The 20,365-nt window shown below is 41.9% G+C and overlaps 1 protein-coding gene across 1 annotated transcript in view; it reads left to right on the plus strand.

Moving 5' to 3' along the window:
* CHD6 (chromodomain helicase DNA binding protein 6) overlaps nucleotides 1-20,365 on the plus strand; it is a gene marked incomplete at both ends in the record, with an annotated part of 132,868 nt that overhangs the window by 23,304 nt on the left and 89,199 nt on the right. The window contains 2 exons of the mRNA XM_080716506.1: nucleotides 1,544-1,691; nucleotides 3,369-3,518. Coding sequence (XP_080572632.1) covers nucleotides 1,544-1,691; nucleotides 3,369-3,518 — 298 coding nt within the window. The remainder of the gene's footprint in view (nucleotides 1-1,543; nucleotides 1,692-3,368; nucleotides 3,519-20,365) is intronic.

The raw sequence follows: 20,365 nt of genomic DNA on the forward strand, positions 1-20,365 counted from the left end.
ATCCATTGCTTAACAATTTGTTAAGCAGGGCTGGGCATGGTGGCAGACTCTTGTAATCCCAGCACTTGGGAGGCTGAGACAGGAGGATTGCAGTTCATGGAAAGCCTCAGCTACTTAGTGAGGCCTTTTGCAACTTAGTGAGACCTTGTTTCAAAATAAAGAAGAAAAGGCCAGGTGTGGTGGCGCATACTTGTAATTCCTGCGCTTGGGAGGTGGAGACAGGAGGATTTCGCAGGTTCATTTCCAAAAAAAAAAAAAAAAAAAAAGTATAAAATAGGTCTGGGAGTGTAGCCTGGAGGTAGAATGGTTTCCAGGAACCTCAGTACCACAAAAAATAAAGAAGAAACAAATCGGGCTGAGGGTGTACCTCAGAGGTAAAATGCCTCTGGGTTCCATCCCCAGTACCACACACACACAAAAAAATTTAAGCTTACTTAAATGTTAATGGAGTACTTACTATGTATAAAGCATAGAATTACTCAGAGGACTTAATCAGGTACTTCTGTCTAGGAACTTAGAGTCTGTTAGGAGATATCAGAGAAGTATAAAGTATTCATTCATTCAGCAAATGTTTATTGAAGCAGCTTCAGAGGATCCAGGCACTGTATGTAGTTATATGAGTCTGAGCCTGGTATCATTATGTTAATGATGAACTTTAGTGAAGTTTGTGTACCTTAAGCAAAGCACAGTTGAAGTGTTTGGGAGTATTGCAAAGAGATTTTACCACCTGCAATGGTCAAGGAAGGCTTTGTTTCGCCGGGCGTGGTAGGGCATGCTTGTAATCCCCGTGCTTGGGAGGCTGAGACAGGAGGATCGCGCAGGTTCGAAGCCAGCCATGCTGGCTTAGGAGACCCTGTTTCAAAAATATAAAATAGGTCTGGGAGTGTAGCCCGGATGTAGAAGGGCTTCCAGGAACCCCAGTACCACCAAAAAAAAAAAAAAAAGAGTTGTTTCCATCTTGACAGGGCCTTGCAGAATGGACTTTGCCCATCTCCACATCTCTGAGGAAGAACTCGTGTATTGCATTGGGCTGTGGCTTTAGATGGAGACTGTAAGATTTTCATAACTGTACATTCCTCAGGCGTAAGACAGTATCATCTTCATTTTTGAGTTCCTGGTGCTCCCTCTGGGCCTCATACATAGACCAGGCTCAGTAGAAGAGGGTGACTAATAGGGAGGTGTCTGTTCCTATGTAACATTGTAATTTGATTTTTAATATCTGTGAAGCAAACTTCCTAGTGAAGATATTAATTTGAAATTTTTAGAGATGTTCACGTTATTTTTATCACATTAATTGTAACCATAGTAGTTATTATACCTGTGTGGTAAAGTGAGTCCTGCATCAATTTATGTAGGCATTTCTTCCAATATTTCTGTACATTTCTGGGAAGAATCTTACAGATTAGCCATTATATCATCCAAGAGGATTATATTATTATAATCCTCTTGAATTATAGGGTGTGATTTCATTACTTTGATCATATGAGAAATCTTAAGTTTTTAAAACTGCCCAACAGTTTTAATTCTGAATTTCTCCTTGTAGCAAGGAGCAAGGACCAACCCCAGTGGAGAGAAAGAAGAAAGGAAAAAGGAAAAGTGAAACTACAGTGGAGAGTTTAGAGCTGGATCAGGGCCTGCTGAACTCATCCCTGCGGAGTCCCGAGGAGTCCACTGAGTCTACAGACAGCCAGGTATAGCTGTGACCAGGAGCCTGCAGGATATTACGGCTACTGGACGGGCTCTTGCTGGCACCGATCCCGTGCTCCTCTGTGCTTGCCTCTGGGACACACATGCCTGGGCTGAGCATGTACTGTCTTGGTGGGTGAGCAGGTGAACAGACTTTTTCCTTAGCCAGATCCATACACTGATAACTTCCCGGTTGTTAAGTGGTGTTTGCTTCCTTTTTGGAAAGGCTGCAGAGCGAGTTGGTGTGGAATATGAGGTGGTGATCCCGGCCAGGCAAGGCTCAGGGGCCTGTAGGCAGTGCTTTTTGTGCTCAGAGTGCTAAGTCAGTCTGCACAAGGACCTTTTCATAATTCCAGATGCAGAAAAGTCAAGTGCTCATTATGAAATAGTAATGGAGGTTTGGCCAAACATGGAAACAGAGTTACCCATCTAATTCAACTTTTAAAACTATGCCAAATTGTGCCCCTGAGTTGAGGCAACTCCTCTTGGATGTTATAGTATTTGAAAGTGCTGTTTCCTCTGATAGCCACAGCAGCAGTTTACCTGAACCATGTTGCTACAAAGAGACCATTTAGAGTAAGATCAATCTGCTGTACCTTCCAGGGTCATCTGGACTCCCTTCAGGTTCCCGGTAGGAAGGAGTCAGCTTATAACATCCTGGTATTTGTAAGTAGGAGTGTCTGGTGTCAGAGCAGAAACCCCTCTACCTGTGGCCTGGGGCTGGGGACAGTGAAGATTCCGGATTGTCAAGGGAGCAAGCACATCACACTGATGGGGATTGGCAGGGAGCTAAATGTTGATAGATGGCGAGCTGATATGGGCATGGGGTGGGTTTTTTGTGGAATTCTTTACATGGAACTAAGCATCACAGAGGCAACATAGTGCAGAGGTAATGGGAACGTGCAGAGAGGTCAGGACGTGTCTTTCAGAGGAAAGGGAGCTGAGGTTTTGCTTGTTTTTGAAGGTCTGAGTGTTTGACAGTGTGCTGGCTGGTGACTCGTTCCCTGCAGTGGCTCTGCCGCCTGGGTGTGATGAGTCTGTAGAGGTGGACTGTGTGCTCCTCTTCCAGGAGAGTCACCGCACTGCTTTGTTGCTCCACGTCGCCTCTGATAGGTCCAAGCTGCTTAAGCAGGGATGAGTCCTCAAATGGCAGCTCACTATTTGTCACACTTAAGATGCCTTCATGTATTACAAAAGTATGTTGAGATTTTTTTAAATAAGTGCTAATAAAATTGGTATTAATTGGTTTTTCTTAGTATATTTTTGGTAATGTGATAAGTGAAGTGAGTTCCAGCAAAAATAAATAAAACCATTGACATTGTTGTAAAATCTGGGCTTCCCACTAATGCTAGAGTGGACCTCAGAGATGGTGGAGTTCACCTCCCATCCCTGTTTTATGGGAATAGAAGGCGGTTCCAGAAAGAAGGAAAAGCGTCCTTGTTGATGATTAAAACCCATGTCCCTAGACTCCGAGACGACACCCTTTCAGTGTGTTGTGGCAGTTTGGAGATGGGCTTTTCTTCTCTCTGCCACTCAGCTACGTTCCACTTGAGTGAATTTAGTCCTTTTGTAAGGTGAGAAACCTCTGCTTGGAGTGTTAGTAAGTGTAGACTAGGGTGTTCCTGGAACAGCTTTTGCCTTTGACTTACAGAGCTGTTCTGATGGGTATGTTTGTCCTGTAGAAACGACGCTCAGGACGACAAGTGAAACGCAGAAAATACAATGAGGACCTGGACTTCAAAGTGGTGGATGATGATGGGGAGACCATCGCAGTTCTTGGAGCTGGCCGGACATCTGCTCTCTCGGCTTCTACGCTGGCTTGGCAGGCAGAGGTATGGCCTTTGCGGGAGGGTACTGACCTTGGCTGAACTGTCATCATGGCCTACGTCGGTCGAGTTGTTTTGTGGCTCTTGGCTAAAGCATAAGTTAGGTCATTTAACTACTGCTAGTAGCTTTCAGATGACTCCCTGTTGCTCCTAGAAGAAAATGCAGACTCCTTGCTGTGCCAAGCAGGACCTTTTCTCTCTCATTCCGTATCTCATCAGAGCCGCAGCTACTTCCTCTCATCCGCGAGGCCAGCCACCTTTTTTTTTTGGTGGTACTGGGTTCCTGGAAGCCCTTCTACCTCCGGGCTACACTCCCAGACCTATTTTATACTTTTTATTTGGAAACAGGGTCTCTTAAGCTAGCGAGGCTGGCTTTGAACCTGCGCGATCCTCCTGTCTCCGCGATCCTCCTGTCTCCGCGATCCTCCTGTCTCCGCCTCCCAAGCACGGGGATTACAAGCCTGCGCCACCACGCCCAGCTGAGGCCAGCCACCTTTTGACAAACAGCAGTCCTTCCCCATCTCGAGGCCTCTGCCCGTGCTGTCCTCACGCTTGGGATGCTCTTTCCACCCACACTTACATGGCTGGGTCACCTGAGTTCCACCTGAAATGCTGTCTCCTTAGACAGGTCTTCCCTGCTTCTTTTATCTAGAGTAGATCCCTGCCTCTCCTCCCAGGGATTCTCTGTTTTACCTCCTTTTTTTTATTTCCTTTGTGGCACTTACCCACAATTTGTAATTGTGTTTGAATGTGTCTGATCTCTGATTTTGTTTTCTTTGTCTTTTTCATTAAAATTTAAGTTTTATAGGTGGTAAATACTTGTTCAGAGAATGAAATCAAATTAACTAGTAATTACAGTTAGAATTTTTATTAAACAAATGTGTAGAGTCTGCTAGAAGACCGGGTCCTGGGGTACAGGGATGAATATCCAGTACAGATTCTGCCTCTACAGAGCTTAGTTTAGGAGGAAAGACACATAGCTCTGATGCTGTGACAAGTCCAGTCCTAGAAGTATGTGTTAGATACGGGACCCACGCTGACGGAGAGTGGGCAGGGGTTCAGGAGGACAAGGACGTAGGAGGGACGTTTCCACCATGAACCTGAATGGTACCGCAGGTTATGCATGGAAGACTGCTAGATGATAGGTGTGATTTGAGGAGTGGTGGGTCATTAGGGCTGAAAGGTAGGAAGAGTCAAACTTGGCAGGACCATGGATGTCAGCTACAGTATGTGCATCTGTGGGGTGAAGCAGAGAACAGAATGGCCACCTTTGCATTTGAGCATTCTCCAGTGACAGCAGTGTTGTGCAGGTGAGGACAGTAGCACGTGGACTTGGTACAGAGGCATGAGAAGGAAAGGGCTAAATGGTGAAAAGGAGGAGTTTGCAGAGAAGAAACGCCAGAGAAAAGAAGCAGCGGGCTGTGCGGGTAGAAGAGGCATCGTGGCAGCAGTGTTCCGGGACACAGGCTATCTTGTTTCGGAGTCAGTGTTGCTGATTTGGCAGTTCACTCGGCATACAGATCGGCAGCAGCATCGATGCCTGTCCTCCTGGAGACTACTGTGTCTTTCAGAAGCTGGTAAAACTGTATCTTCTTCAAGCACCTTGCCTCCAACTTAGAGCATTTCCATGTAATTTCACATATCCTTTCATTCTGGTTTTGTATGGGAAGGAGCAAGGCGCAAGGGGCCATTGTCCCTGTTTCAATAATCAAGAAACCGAGGTGCAGAATGATCCAGGTTAGAGATGTATAGCAGCATTTAATCAGTGACGAGCATGAAGAACTGATTTAATGTCTCTGCCAAGGGGTTTCCATTTCATGACTACAATACTTACTAGGAATGATAGGGTTTTTTTTTTTTTTTGGTGGTGGTACTGGGGTTCCTGGAAGCCCTTCTACCTCCGGGCTACACTCCCAGACCTACTTTTTTTACATTTTTTATTTGGAAACAGGGTCTCCTAAGCCAGCGCGTGCAGCTGGCTTCGAACCTGCGCCATCCTCCTGTCTCTGCCTCCCAAGTGCGGGGATTACAAGTGTGCGCCACCACGCCCGGCCTAGGAATGATAGTTTGATGTGTTATCATTGCAGTAATTTTCAAATAAGTAGTTAAAAATAGGTCTTGCAAAATGTCCATGGCTTGATAGGATTGTGTTGCTTTGTAATGGGATTTCCTTCCTTGGGATTTTATGGTTGATTTGGTAGTTAAAACACTCTAAGGGATTTTATTTTCTCTTAGTAGCAAGTTAGCCTAAGTCATTAGCCATTTTTCAGATGTCTTTATGACTTCTCCTCTGATACTTGAAGGGAAGCAGTAGTTGATCTCACAGATAATTCAGGAAATTATTGAGGCTCCTTTTTTTCCCCTAAGGTATGGCAAATATAGTTTACATATGGAGAAACACGAAATAGAATATAAATATTCATTTCTCCTCAAATTTTACCAAATTTATTATTATTATTATTATTATTATTATTATTAATTATTATTGTTATTTTGGTGGTGCTGGGGTTCCTGGAAACCCTTCTACCTCCAGGCTATACCCCCAGACCTATTTTACATTTTATTTGGAAACAGGGTCTTTTAAGCCAGCATGGCTGGCTTTGAACCTGCGTGATCCTCCTGTCTCCGCCTCCCAAGTGCAGGGATTACAAGTGTGCACCACACCTGGCACAAGAAAGAGGCTTAACATATGGTTTGTGCTTTGGTATTCAGAGAGACAGTAATGGGAATCTGCCCTCTGGGCCTAAGGCGTTGGCCTATCATGCAGGGTGAGCCAGATGGCCTATGAGAAGATGTTTAACATAAAGGGCTTCTTGGAGAAATTTGAACATATTTTTTAGGTTAATGCAAAGCTATGGATTTCATCTAAGATTTTGGGCAATCTTCAGGGCTTCCAGCGGCACAGAAAATCATTGAGGAAGATGAGGCTTTTTCTTAACGTCCTTCTCCCCGGGCCCTTGGGTGGTGTCTGCCTGCTTTCTCTCTTCAGCTGGGGCAGATAAGGCAATAGAGTCCCACCAGAAAGGACCTGCTGCCACCTCTCTGCAGGTCTCTCTGTTTCAGCTGTATGCTCAGCCTAGTTTTGTGACTACTGGCTGCTATTTCAGCCATAGATTGATTATACCTTCAACATTGGTTACCTGGTGGTGAGTTGGTAAAAACATATATGGCAGATGAGCTCAGTTGTTCCCGTTTTGAGAATCAGAGAACTACAAAACTATGCTGCAGTGATTTGAACATTAGCTTCAGTACAGAGTGTGGCAGCAGAAACCAAGAGGAAACAAATATCAGAAGCAATCTGAAGAGAAAAGGACTGTAGTAGGAATTGATAATTATATCTAATGAAGTAACTGAATAATTATATCTAATGAAGTGCAAGAAACAGTCCCACTTGAGTGGACAGAAGCCTAATGATGCAGGTGCAACCCCAGGCTGTGGCCTGGAGTTACAGGGTCTCTGCACTCCACAGTACTCTGATAGGCTTAAACCCTTTGTTGTCCTTTCCTTATCTTTGAAGACCTGCCAACTCTTCTGTGTTTCCTCTAAACAAAAGCTTCTTTAGAGTAGGGTTTGTATCTTTCCCATTTAGATAAATCCTGTTTCTGTCAGCGTTCTTACTGCTGTAATCCAGAGCAACTGACCACACAACTTAGAGGAAGGAATATTTATTTGCTAACCGTTCTGGAGATGTTGGGTTCAGTCCTTCTCAGGCCGGGTTACAGTGGCAGAGCTCAGGCTTAGCGGCAGGAAGCAGAGGGAGAGCAGCACAAGGACTCTGTTCTCAACTCGCAGAGACCAGAAGCAAGAGAGCCCAGATAAGGGGATTCAGACACAGTCAAGTCCTGAAGGCCATACCCAAGGGACCCACCTCCACCAGCCACACCCACCTGCCCAGGTTACCACCTGACACTGACACATCCTTACAGTGGGATGAGATTACAGTCCTCATGGCATCAACTCTGAGCATCAGTACATGTCTTTCTCAGGGGACATTCTGTATCCAAACCCCTAATAGTACTTCTAGTTTCTCTTTTGTAATGTTATTACTGTTGTATTTATTCCCAAAGTCAAGAGTTAGCTGGAACCCTTGAACCATTCATTCGTAGTTGTGACTATTCTGATTTCAGTTCTCCCATGCTGTTTTATCACTCGTGTGTGTGTGTGTGTGTGTGTGTGTGTGTGTGTGTGTGTGTGTGTGTGATGTTGGGGATTGAACCCAGAGGCATCTACATCTGAGCTCATTTCCCATCCCTTTTTATTTTTTATTTGGAAACAGGATCTTACTAAGTTGCTGAGGCTGGCTTCGAACCTGTAATTCTCTTATCTAACCCTCCCATTGAGTATCATTCTTGTTTCATTTCTTAATTAGATTGTAAACTTTTGCAAAACATATCACTTTTTATTTATTTATTTTAGTGTTCATTTAGCATAGGTTATATTGTTAGGTAATAGCTAACATAAAGACTTGCACTTAGCTGTAGTTACATATGTATTTAATGAATAAATAACTATATAAACTAATTTGTAAACAGATATTTTTTTTTAACACCTAGATTAGAAAGACAAGGAGAATACTTTTCTTTTTCCCCAGGTTCTTGTTTTCTGCTTGTGCCTATATGGGCACACCTTTCTCATTTCGATGTTTGTCTACCTCTTACTCCAAGCAGGATCTTGAGCTTGTAGACAGACCTCCCTTTCCTAGGCTCCTTGCTGCCATTTGACATTCCAGGATCTCTGTACCAGCTTGTGTGGCTCCAGGCCGTTGCCTCAGTGAAGCTCCTGCCCACCCGGCCAAGCTGGATGGTGTTTTACCTTCCTGTTTCTTGATTGGGCACAACTAGTCCCCATACTCTATTTCTTTTCAGATTGCTTCTGCTGCCACCCTCTGTGCTGAGGCCAGTGTTCAAATTACTGCTGCATGCTGTTTTTTAATTCCTTGGTACAAGTCTCTGTCCTCCCTAATCTGATACCAGACTAATTTTACCATAATAACAGAGGAATTACTGGTATTTCTGTCTTTTGCCCAAGAATTTGAGATGATTACTTTTTAACTGCTGATCAAACCTTGTTTTTTTTGTTTGTTTATTTAAATGTGGCCACACTACCCAATACCCCCATGTAATTCTCTTCCTCATTCTATATAACATTTTTATTCTAAAAAGATAGGTTACTTCGTGTTCCAGATGTGATCTTCTTACACGGTCACCCTTTCACCCTTTGGCTTCATTTTATCTTGCCTTTGTCTTTGCTTTCTTCTTTAATTAGCTGGCATTCTTAAGGGTCCAACTAAAACCTCGCCTATTCTTTGAAATCCAAGCTAGTCTCTTTCTGAACTCTCATTGGACTGGTAGTTATTGTCACACCATGTCTCATTTACCCCAAGACATTTGTGTGTCTCCTGGGAGAGTGTGAGCCCCTTGATACTGGGTACTAAGCTCAGAGTCACCTTTGAACCCTCCATGGCCCTCAGGAAATACCTGCTGTTTTGAAAAGTGATTTGCTTCTGGCTAGATTCCTCCTTAGGGCTTTCTCCATAGAAGTAAGTGAAGTGGCTAGTTGAGGTTTGAGATGAATAGGTTTGCAAGTTTTGGGAATTTTTCCTAAAAAGAAAATTTTTTAATTATAGAAATCCCTGACATACAAGTAAATGGATTAAAATGAACGATAATTTCAGAAAATTCCAAGCAGTTAAGAACAGATGGTCATTATGGAAGTGTGTTTGGCAGGCAGATTTAGTTTATATCTGTGTGTATCTGTATACACTGAGTGTTTATACACACATGATCATGCTTATGCACAATCTCTGTTTAGGAAAAAAAAGATCCTGATTTTCTAGTTTCTCTCCAACTTTGATGTGTATTTTGGAATTTTTTTTCCTTTTATTAAGATAAAATAATAAGCCGGGCATGGTGGCAAACACTTATAATCCCAGCATTCGGGAGGCTGAGACAGGAGGATCGCGGTTCTTGGACAGCCTCAACTACTTAGTGAGGCCCTCTGCAACTCAGTGAGACCCGGTTTCAAAATAAAGAATAAAAAATAGGGTAGGGGATATAGCTCGGAGGTCGAATGTCCCTGGGTTCCATCCCCAGACCTTCAAAAAAAAGAATAAAAACCTGTTTTGCCAAGATGCATGGTGGTGCATCTGGGCGGGTGAGACCGGAGGATGACGGTTCGCAGACAGCCTCAGCTACTTAGTGAGCCCCTCTGCAACTCAGTGAGACCCGGTTTCAAAATAAAGAATAAGGGCCGGGCGTGGTGGTGCACGCTTGTAATCCCCGCGCTTGGGAGGCGGAGACAGGAGGATTGCACAGGTTCAAAGCCAGCCGCGCTGGCTTAAGAGACCCTGTTTCCCAATAAAAAGTATAAAAATAAGTCTGGGAGTGTAGCCCAGAGGTAGAAGGGTTTCCAGGAACCCCAGTACCACGAAAGGAAGGAAGGAAAGGAGGAAGGAAGGAAGGGAAGGAGGAAGGGCAGGAGGTATAGCTGGGAGGTTGAATGCCCCTGGATTCCATCCCCAGACCCACAGGAAAAAAAAAAGAAAGAAAGGGAAAAAAACCTGTTTTGATGGTCAAAGTTGATTTTTCTCTTTCAGTTTTTACAGTAGGATTCCATTGATAAAAGGCTAAAAATAAAAAAGAGGTAAAGTGTATTGTTTACAGATACATACGTGGATAATAAAACTATAAAGAAAATCAGGTAAATTGAGAACTCTGCAAATGCAGTTATGCTGGGGACCCAGGGGCATGTAGGAGAAGGCACACATAGGATACTTCTCTTTTTGACCTGGGCATAGACTACAACCAGAATGTTTGCTTTATAACTTTTTTTTTTTTTTTAACACATTGATTCTTTAGACTAGTGCTTAATCTCCATTCTTAAGTAAGTACCAGAAAATAAATTGGAGAGAGAGTGTGTGTGTGTGTGTGTGTCCCCTCTGGGCTGTATCCCAGACCTATTCTATATTTTATTTGGCAGGGTCTCACTAAGCTGCTGAGGCTGGTTTCAAGCCTACGATCCTCCTTTCTCAGACTCCCAAATACAATTTAAACTCATTTTTATTTAAAAATTTTATATAATGAAGAATCTTTTAAGTTTTTCAGACCTTAAATACTCATAGTAAAGTCTTTTGCTTTTTTATCCATATATTAATATCTCCTTAGATTTGGACCTAGTAAATACTCTGAATAGTATCCAAAATTCTGCCAGAAACCATCTTTATTCTTCTTGGTAGGTAAGAATAAGAGAATATTTGAAGTCGGTAGCAAGGAAGAAAGCTATGAATGTTTGCTGTTAGTCTGGGGTACACAAGCTGGGCACATTTAGGGAAAACGATCAGTGTATAAAGTCTAATGCTGGCCAGTTTGTTCTAAAAGCCTCTCCTGACATGCCCAGTGCTCTGGCTTCTCGTGTTCTTTCTCTTTCTTTCATTTTTTTTCTTGGTGGTGATGGGGGTTGAACCCAGGGGTATACCACCTCCGAGCTACACCCTCAGCCCAATTTCTTTTATTCTTTATCTGGAAACAGGGTCTCACTAAGTTGCAGACGGCCTGAGACTGGCTGTGAACCCAGATCCTCCTGTCTCAGCCTCCCAAGTCCTGGGATTACAAGTGCGCACCACCACGCCTGGCTTCTCGTGTTCTATTAAAAAAAAAAAAATTCTTAACATTATTTATCTGAAAATATTTATTGAGCACCTATCATATACCAAGAACTAGCTGAGTGCTGGAGATAACACCAAGGAACAAAAGAGACCCTTCAGCAAGGGTCCTACATCAAGTAGAGAGGACGCCTGGAACAGGTACTCTGGTGTTCCTCCAGACATTGCCAAGTATTGAACCAACATGGGATGGGATGCCAAAGGGCTGGGTTCAGAACTCCCAAGAGAGCTGGTGGTGGGGCACACTTGTCATCCCAGTACTTTGGAGGCTGAGACAGGAGAATTGCAGGTTCACGGCCAGCCTCAGTTAGTGAGGCCCTCTGCAACTTGGTGAAACCCTGTTTCAAAATGAAGAAAAAAAAAATAGGGTTGGGGTATAGCTCAGAGGTAGAATTCCTCTGGGTTCTATCCTCAGTACTGGGGGTGGAGGAGTCTAAAAGGTAGAAATTCCTAGGGAGAAAGTGGTAATAGGCCTAAAAAATAAGGAAATCATATAGTATGTCAGTAGCAATAAGTGCCTGGTAAAAGATATCAGAAAAATGGCGACATGGACTTCAAGGGTAAGTGCTGTGGTTTTTAATAGGGTGGACAGTGTTGCCTTCATTTAAAGGGTAATATTTGAGCAAAGAATGGAAAGAGACAAAGGAGGGGGGGGTCGCGTATGGAGAGAGCACTAGGGGCAGAGTCCATATGCAGAGTCCCTGAGGTAAGAGCCTGCCTGGTTTGTGTGAAGAACTTGAGAGGCAGAGCATGAGGGGGGACCGGCACAGACCCCGGGGGTCTTGCAGATCATTGGAAGGCCTTCAGTTTTACTGTTAAAGAGAAGCCTTCCAAGCAGTGTACAGAGAGGAGCAAAATAATAAAAAGGGTAGTTTTGAGTGTTGTGTTGGAAACAGATTGTGGGACAGGAATAGAAGCAGGGATGCTCTCTAGGAGGCGTTTGGGAATAACCTGGGGAGATGTGCAGGTGGTGTGCCCTGGGGTGGAAGCGCCCTGGGGGAAGTGGTGGGGGAAGAGGAGACTTGAACTGGGTCTGGGCTGTGGGGATGTGGTCCTGGAGATTGAACCCAGGGGTACTCTACCTCTGAGCTACGCCCTCAGCCGTGTGTGTGTGTGTGTGTGTGTGTGTGTGTGTGTGTGTGTGTGTTACTGGAGATTAAACCCAGGGGCACTCTACTCTGAGCTATACCCTCAGCCCAGTGTGTGTGTGTGTGTGTGTGTGTGTGTGTGTGTGTGTGTGTGAGAGAGAGAGAGACAGACAGACAGACAGACAGACAGACAGACAGACAGACAGAGACTGGGGATTGAACCCAGGGGCACTCTACCTCTGAGATATGCCCTCACCCCGGAGTGTGTGTGTGTGTGTGTGTGTGTGTGTGTGTGTGTGTGTGTGTGTGTGTTACTAAGGATTGAACCCAGGGGCACTCTACCTCTGAGCTACACCTCCGACCATATTGTATTTTTTATTTTGAAACAAGGTCTCACTAAGTGGAAGAGAGCCTCACTAAGTAGCTGAGGCTGGCTACAAACCTGTGATCCTCCTGTCTCAGCCTCCCAACTACTGAGATTACAACTGTGTACCACCATGTCCAGCTTCCCCTAGCCCTATTTTATTTTATTATTTTTTTAAATTTTGAAACAGGATTTCACTAAGCTGCTGAGGGCCTTGAGGCTGGTCTTAAACCTTTGAGCCTCCTGTTTCAGCTTCCCAGGTAGTGGTATTACAGGCATGCACCACCATGCCTGGCTGATTCTTGACTTTTTTTTTTTTTTTAAGATAATGATAGTTTTCTTAGCCAAAAAGAGTCAAAGATTACATCGGAATTTGGGGTTGAGTACCTAGAAAGATAATTTTTTTTTTTAACTCAGATGGGAGAGAAGTATATGCGGAAGAGACAAGGATAGGAATGTTGGCTAAGGACCAGACTACGGATTTGTTTTTGAATATTTTAAATTGGAAATACATTAAGATATTCAAGTAGGGATGACAAGTGACAATTCACTATGTGAGTCTGTAGTCAGGGAAGAGGTTCTGATGCGGATGTATAATTTGGCAGGTACCACATATTTAAAACCATGAGACTGGATAAGATCACCGAGAGAATAAAGTAGAGAAGAAACCCCAATGCTAGGCCCTAGACAACTCCAATGAAGACTCACTGTTGGCAGATTTCCCCTGCCACCTAAGGTCCAATGGATGTGACAGGCCAATGCTAAACCACAAGGGGGGAAATAAGTTGCAAAAGGCATGTTTTTTAAGATACCTGATAGCGGTGGAAACAACAAGAATTAAGTGAACTGGCATTCGAGAGTGAGAGCCATTCCTAGGTGACCTGGCAATAGCTGCTGTTTTCTTTTCTGAAGACATTTCCCTGGGAACAGGCTGAGGATGAAGCCAGCCCAGACAAAGACACTGGTCTGGGTTGAAGAAAAACTCTCTGGTCCTATTGGTGATTGAATGTAGACAGCTGGTGAAATGATTGGAAACTAGATTCCCAAAGCAAAGGCTTTGTCCCAAGTGACTTTTGCCGAATTTGGATATAGCTTAGGAGGCTCAGCTATCAGATGGAAATCTCATAGTCTCACAGTGCTTAGGTGACAAAAGTTTCGCTCACGGTATGGCATACCACAAAATACTGACCTTCTGGAGCTTAAGATATTTGCCATACTACTGACTAGCCCCTTAGTGTTAGAGAACTAAAAAGCTAAACTCAGAACCTCCATCAGGCATATGTTTGAGGGCTGCAAAGAAGAGAGACCTGCCAGCCTCTCAGTCAGTGACCTCCAGGAGCAGTATGGACAAAAAATGGACTGAATCTTAAAACAGTAACCCTGTTCTGACCCAACTTAACTAGTTATATTCAGGAACCAGCCTCTTTCTCTGTTTGTCTAAGAGAAAATAGGAAACATTTGTGACAAACTATGGATTTTTAAAAATTTTATTTATTTATTTATTTTGTGGTACTGGGGTTTATGGAAGCCCTTCTACCTCCGAGCTACACTCCCAGACCTATTTTATATTATTTTTTATTTGGAAACAGGGTCTCTTAAGCCAGCGCGGCTGGCTTCTAACCTGCGCGATCCTCCTGTCTCTGCCTCCCAAGCGCGGGGATTACAAGCGTGCGCCACCACACCCGGCGTAACTATGGATCTTTAAACTAAAGTCTCTTATTCATAATGTCCAACATACAATAGAAAATTACTAGATTTCAAGGAGTCAGGAAAACACAAGGACAAATATAGAAAATAAGCATATAAGAAGTAGAAACCAGGTTATCCAGATACTGAAGTTAGCAGACAAGAGCATTAAAATAAGTATAACTAATTTATTAAAATAAGGAAAAGAGGATAAATTTTCAAGTAAAGACTTTCAATAGAAAATTGAATATGTAGCCGGGCGTGGTGGCGCACACTTGTAATCCCCGCACTTGGGAGGTGGAGACAGGAGGATTGCGCAGGTTCGAATCCAGCCATGCTAGCTTAAGAGACCCTGTTTCCAAATAAGAAAAGTATAAAAATAGGTCTGGGAGTGTAGCCTGGAGGTAGAAGGGTTTCCAGGAACCCCAGTACCACCAAAAAAAAGAAAGAAAGAAAAAGAAAATTGAATATGTAAAGAGAATCAAATCAACTTAGAACTAAGATTCAGTTATAAAAGTTGAAACCCAGTAGATAAGTTTAAAAGCATATTAGATACAGTAGAAGATAGGGGTCATGAATCTGAAGATAGATCAGTGGAAAATTTCTAAACTGATGCACACAGAAGCAGGATGTGTAGAACAGAGAAGAGCCTAAAAGCTGAGAGAGAGACAAGTGGGATGCAGTGAAGATCACTATTTCTTTTTTTATTCTCTACTGGGAATTGAACTCAGGGGCATTCTACCTCCAAGCTACACCCCAGCCCTATTTTTTTTTATTTTGAAACAGGGTCTCAAAGTTACAGATGGCCTTACTAAGTAGCTGAGGCTGGCCACAAACCTATAATCTTTCGATCTCAGCTTTCCAAATACTGGGATTACAAACATGCACCACCACACCGGGCTTCCCAGCCCTATTTTTTAATTCTTTGTTTTGAAGCAGGGCCTTAATAATTAGCTGAGGCTAACTGCTAACCTGGGATCCTCCTGCCTCAGCTTTCCAAGTACTGGGATCACAAGTGTGCACCACCATACCCGGCAAAGATCTCTTCCTGACTGCAGTCTTAGACATAGAAAAGATTGGTGCAGAGCACATTGAAGATATAATTAATGACCCCAAATTCCATAAACCGATGGAAAATATCAGCCACTAGACTTAAAGTCAGGTAACTTCCATTCAGGAAAAATACAAGAAAAGAAAACTCTGCCCGGTGTGGTGGTGCATGCTTGTAATACCAGCATTTGGGAGGCTGAGACCAGAGGATCGGGGTTTGCGGACAGCCTCAGCTACTTAGTGAGACCCTCTGCAACTCAGTGAGACCCTGTTTTAAAATAAAGAATAAAAAATTGGGCAGGGGGTGTAGCTTGGAAGTCAAATGCCTCTGGGTTCCATCCCCAGACCCGCAAAAAAAAAAAAAAAAAAAAAAAAAAAAAGAAAAGGAAAGGAGAGGAGAGGAAAGGAAAGGAAGGAAGGAAGGAAGGAAGTCTACCTAGGCATATCTTAAACTGTAAAACTCAAAGACTTAGAGAACATTTTAAAGCCACTAGAGAAAAATTGATAACCAATATTAAGTGGTTTAATACTGAATATATTCCTCCTGAGTTTGGGATTAAGAAAAAGATTCCACTAACCTCATTTATATTCAGAAATATACTGGAGGACCAGGCCACCACAATAAGGAAAAAGAAGAAATTAAAAGCTTAAAGATAAGCCAGGTGTTGGTGGTGCTCCTTTGTAATCCCAGTACTTGGGGGGCTGAGACAGGAGGATCGCAGGTTCGCGGCATTCTTAGTGAGGACACTCCACAACTTAGTGAGACCCTGTTTCAAAATAAAGAATAAAAATAGGGCTGGTAGTGTAGCTCAGAGGTAGAATGGCCCTGGGTTCCATCCCCAGTACCATACACACAAACAAACAAACAAAAAAGCTTAAAGAGCAACAGTTGTAAAATTGTTATTTGTAGATAACATGACTCTGGAGAAAATTCAGCAGAATCTACAAACTATTAGAATTAGTAGATATGGATTTAGCTAAATTGCTGTGTATGCTTTATACAGTGATAATATTTAAAAAAAAACTGTCTTGTAAACTAGTAACATGAAATCAAGAAAGGATAATTGTAAAATCTGGTTATTGTAAAACCCCATTTGTAATCTTATCCAATTATCAGATCCCTGAAATAACTAAAAAATATGCAAACCCTCTCTAGTACAAAAACTGCTGAAATTGAAGATCTAAACACATGGAGATATATACTACTTACATGTGTTAAATGTTGTTCAGATGTTTACAATTTAGTCCCAATCATAAATCTAAGCAGGGCATTGTTTGTGGGTGAAATTTTATGTAGAAATACTAAAGACTAAGAATAACCTGGGGGTAGTCTTGAAAAAAAAGAGCTAAGTTGGAAGACATACTCTCAACAAGACTTTGTAATCAAGATAGAGGGCAGTATTACTGTGTAATGTGCACACTGTATTTTTAAGACACAGTATGAGAAAAAGAACAAAAAATACCTCCTTAATTTTATATTTATTACATGTTGAAATGACAACATTTTGATATATTGGCTTAAATATATTATTAAATTCAGTTGCACCTGTTTTTACTACTTTTTAATGCAACTGCTAGAGATTTTTAATTAGATATGTGGCTTAATAACCTTGGTAGCAACAAACTTTTATATTGGATAAAAAAGTACTATTCATGAGAGAAAATATCGATAAAGTGGATTTTGTAAAACTTCTGTTAAAAACACATTGAAATTGAAAAGATAAACTATAAACTGGTAGAACGTGTTTGCAATCTATATATTTGACAGAGGACTCTTCATCCAAAATACATAAAGAACTACAAATAAATCTTAAAAGGATAGTTTTTAAAGTAAGTAAATTACTTGAATAGGAAGTTCACAAAAGAGAAAAGCCAGTGGCTAATAATTCTATGAAAAGGTGCTCAACCTCCTCAGTCATCAGGGAAATGTGAATTAAAATTGCTCTCTGGGAGTTGAGGGCCATATGTTTCCTTTAATATGTGCAGGACAGAGAGTAATTGGGATATAAGACAGACTCCATCCAGATGATGAGGAAAAACCTCAGGGGAGCCAGGGAAGTGATATAAAGGGGTAGGGGTAGAGGAAGACTTAGGTTCATTAGGAGAAATACTACCACAGACTATGTGCATCCATGTGACCATATGCTAACATTAGTCTGGGTACTCTGTATTAGGAGGTGGGCACCAAGAGCACGTGCATGTATGTCGTCGTCAACATGATTTACATTATGATATGAGACTTTAATGCACCAGTAAAAGCAAAAAAGGAAAATAAAAAAGTGCTTCTGGTATAAAACTCTATAAAAACTAATCATCTGCATACTCCATAACCCAATTTTACCAATTCTAGGTATATAGTTAAGATAAATGAGTATATTTGTCCACCAAAAGACCTAAAGTTTATATGAACGTTATGCATAATAAAAAAAACTGGAAGCAACCCAAATATTCTTTAACTGTAGACTAGATAAATATATAGTGGTATATTTATTAAAACACTGCACAGTATTAGAAAAGAATGCCTAGCATAAAATGTATTCTTTCATTTACATGAAATTAAATAATAGGAAAAACTAGTCCACAATGATAGAAGTCTAAATAATGATGACTTCATTGGCTACACAAGGGTCTTCCAGGATGTTGGAAACTTGCTCTGATGATAGGTAGATGAGTATGTATGTATGTAAGAATTTGTTAAGATGCACACTTGAGATTTATATACAATAATCTTAGACCATGCCTCAGTAACTAAGCATTATTTTAGTGTGTCTGATAGTTTCTTGATGATGAAGATTATATATATAATTTATATCAATAAGACTGGTATGTAAACAAAAGGTACTCAATGAACAATATGGAATGGAAATTTAGAAAGGAAATACAGTGGGGCATTAGGAAGTTAGCTCACTAATCCAATTTCTCTTTAACTTAGTACTCTGTGTGTGTGTGTGTGTGTGTGTGTGTGTGTGTGTGTGTGTGTGTGTTCATGTACATACTGGGGATAGAATATAGAATCCAGGAGCATTCTACCTCTGAGCTACACCTACAGTCCTATTTTACTTTTCGTTTGGAAACAGTCACGCTAAGTTGTGGAGGACCTCACTAAGTTGCAAAGGCTGGCCTTGAACCTGTGATCCTTCACGCCTTGCTTGTACTGTTCCTTTAATCACTGTCCACTTGTAGGAATCAGATGATTTTTGCCCGCAGGGGCTGTGTTAGTAGGGGTCCTTGCTGCTCTTGTAAGCACTCCTAGCTTTGGCCTCTTTCTGTTAGCATCAGGCATGATATGTATGAGCGTGTGAAGAAAGAAGGGTTTTTAAATTTAGTGACATAGACCACAAATGATACTTGTTTCCTTATTATATTTTCATCTTTCTCTTATTATTTAGCATAGCACAGATAGCTATTTAATCATTTCTGCTCAAGATTTTCTAGGCCAGTGGCTACATACATCAATGAGTCAAATAAGTAACTCTGCCCTTGGAGGGTTTCCACAGTGAAGGTCAAAACAGGCAGTAAACTGCCTTCTCCTTTCCTCGCCTCTGCTTAAGGATCAAGCAGAACAAATACTTAAGCAGAAGCAGAAGTTGGTCTATATTCCCACTCTTTGTATTGAAAGTACAGTTCCTTTGCCTTCTTAGTGAGCAAGGAGAAAGAACTTTTGTCATTTTAGATTAACTTTGCCATGGCATCTAAACACAATGCCATGCGTCTGGAGGAGCATATATTTGTAATTTTTGAGAGCATCTGTCTATGCCTGCTTGCCGATTTCTATACTTCTTTGCTGGCTTATGCCCTCCTCCATCCGTGTGTGTGTGTGTGTGTGTGTGTGTGTGTGTGTGTGTGTGTGTGTGTGTGTCTGTCTCTCTGTCTCTCTGTCTCTTTCTCTCGCCTTGGTACTGGGGTTTGAATCCAGAGGCATTCCACCTCTGATCTATACACCAGCCCTATTTTTTATTATTTCGTTTGAAATAGGGTCTCACTAAGTTGCAGAGGGCCTCATTAAGTAGTTGAGGTTGGCTGTGAACCCTGTGATTCTCCTGTCTCAGCCTCTCAAGTCCTGGAATTACATGGGTGTGCCACCATGCCCCACTTCTCTTTTGCTTATTATTATTATTATTATTATTATTATTATTATTATTATTATTTTCGTGGTACTGGGGATGGAACCCAGGGGCCTTCTACCTCCGGGTACACTCCCAGACCTATTTTATATTTTTTATTTGGAAACAGGGTCAAACCTGCGTGATCCTCCTGTCTCCACCTCCCAAGCACGGGGATTACAAGCATGTGCTGCCATGCCCGGCTTCTCTTTTGCTCTTTAAATTATGACTTTGCTAGGAAAAGCTTAGTTTAGACTCTTAGCTGTAATGTCTTCTCTGATGGTATGGCTTTGGGAAGGTTAAACCTTGGAATGAGTAGACTGAAGATGATATGCAGTACAAACCCTCCTTCTGGAATGTTTCAGCGAGGAACCTAGAATAATGGATTTGGCCATTGGGGTTGTTATGATGAGTGTTCTTTTTATGCATTGTTTCAAGTCTCATTATGATAGGTCTGGAAAGGATTTAGTGTATAGAAAACCACTCAAATCCTAGGAAGAATGTTAAATATAAGAGTGTCTGACTCAGTGCATCCTTTTTTGATTAAGTTGTTATTTTTACTGCAGATATTTTTATTGTAAATACTTTGTAGAAAGATATTTCATGGACATTAAGAGCTTAGAAATTTTGACGTGTGCCTAGAATAAGAAGGAAGGAATTAATTTGTTTTCATTTGGGATCTTTATTCAAAGGATGATCAGTGAAACAGAAAGCCACTTCCAGTTACAGAAAGGAAAGATGGTGCAATGTAACAGAGCCTTGTTTTTGCCTAGTGCTTACTTACTGTTAAAACAACAACAAAAACAAAAAACTTTTACCTTGTCGCATACCATTTTATCTTTCCAACAACCCAGGAACAAATATATTTTTTTCCTCTAGCTAGTAGGTGTTAGAATTGAGAA

Source organism: Muscardinus avellanarius (genome assembly GCF_963383645.1).
Source record: "Muscardinus avellanarius genome assembly, chromosome: 19".
NCBI classification, from domain to species: Eukaryota; Metazoa; Chordata; class Mammalia; order Rodentia; family Gliridae; genus Muscardinus; species Muscardinus avellanarius.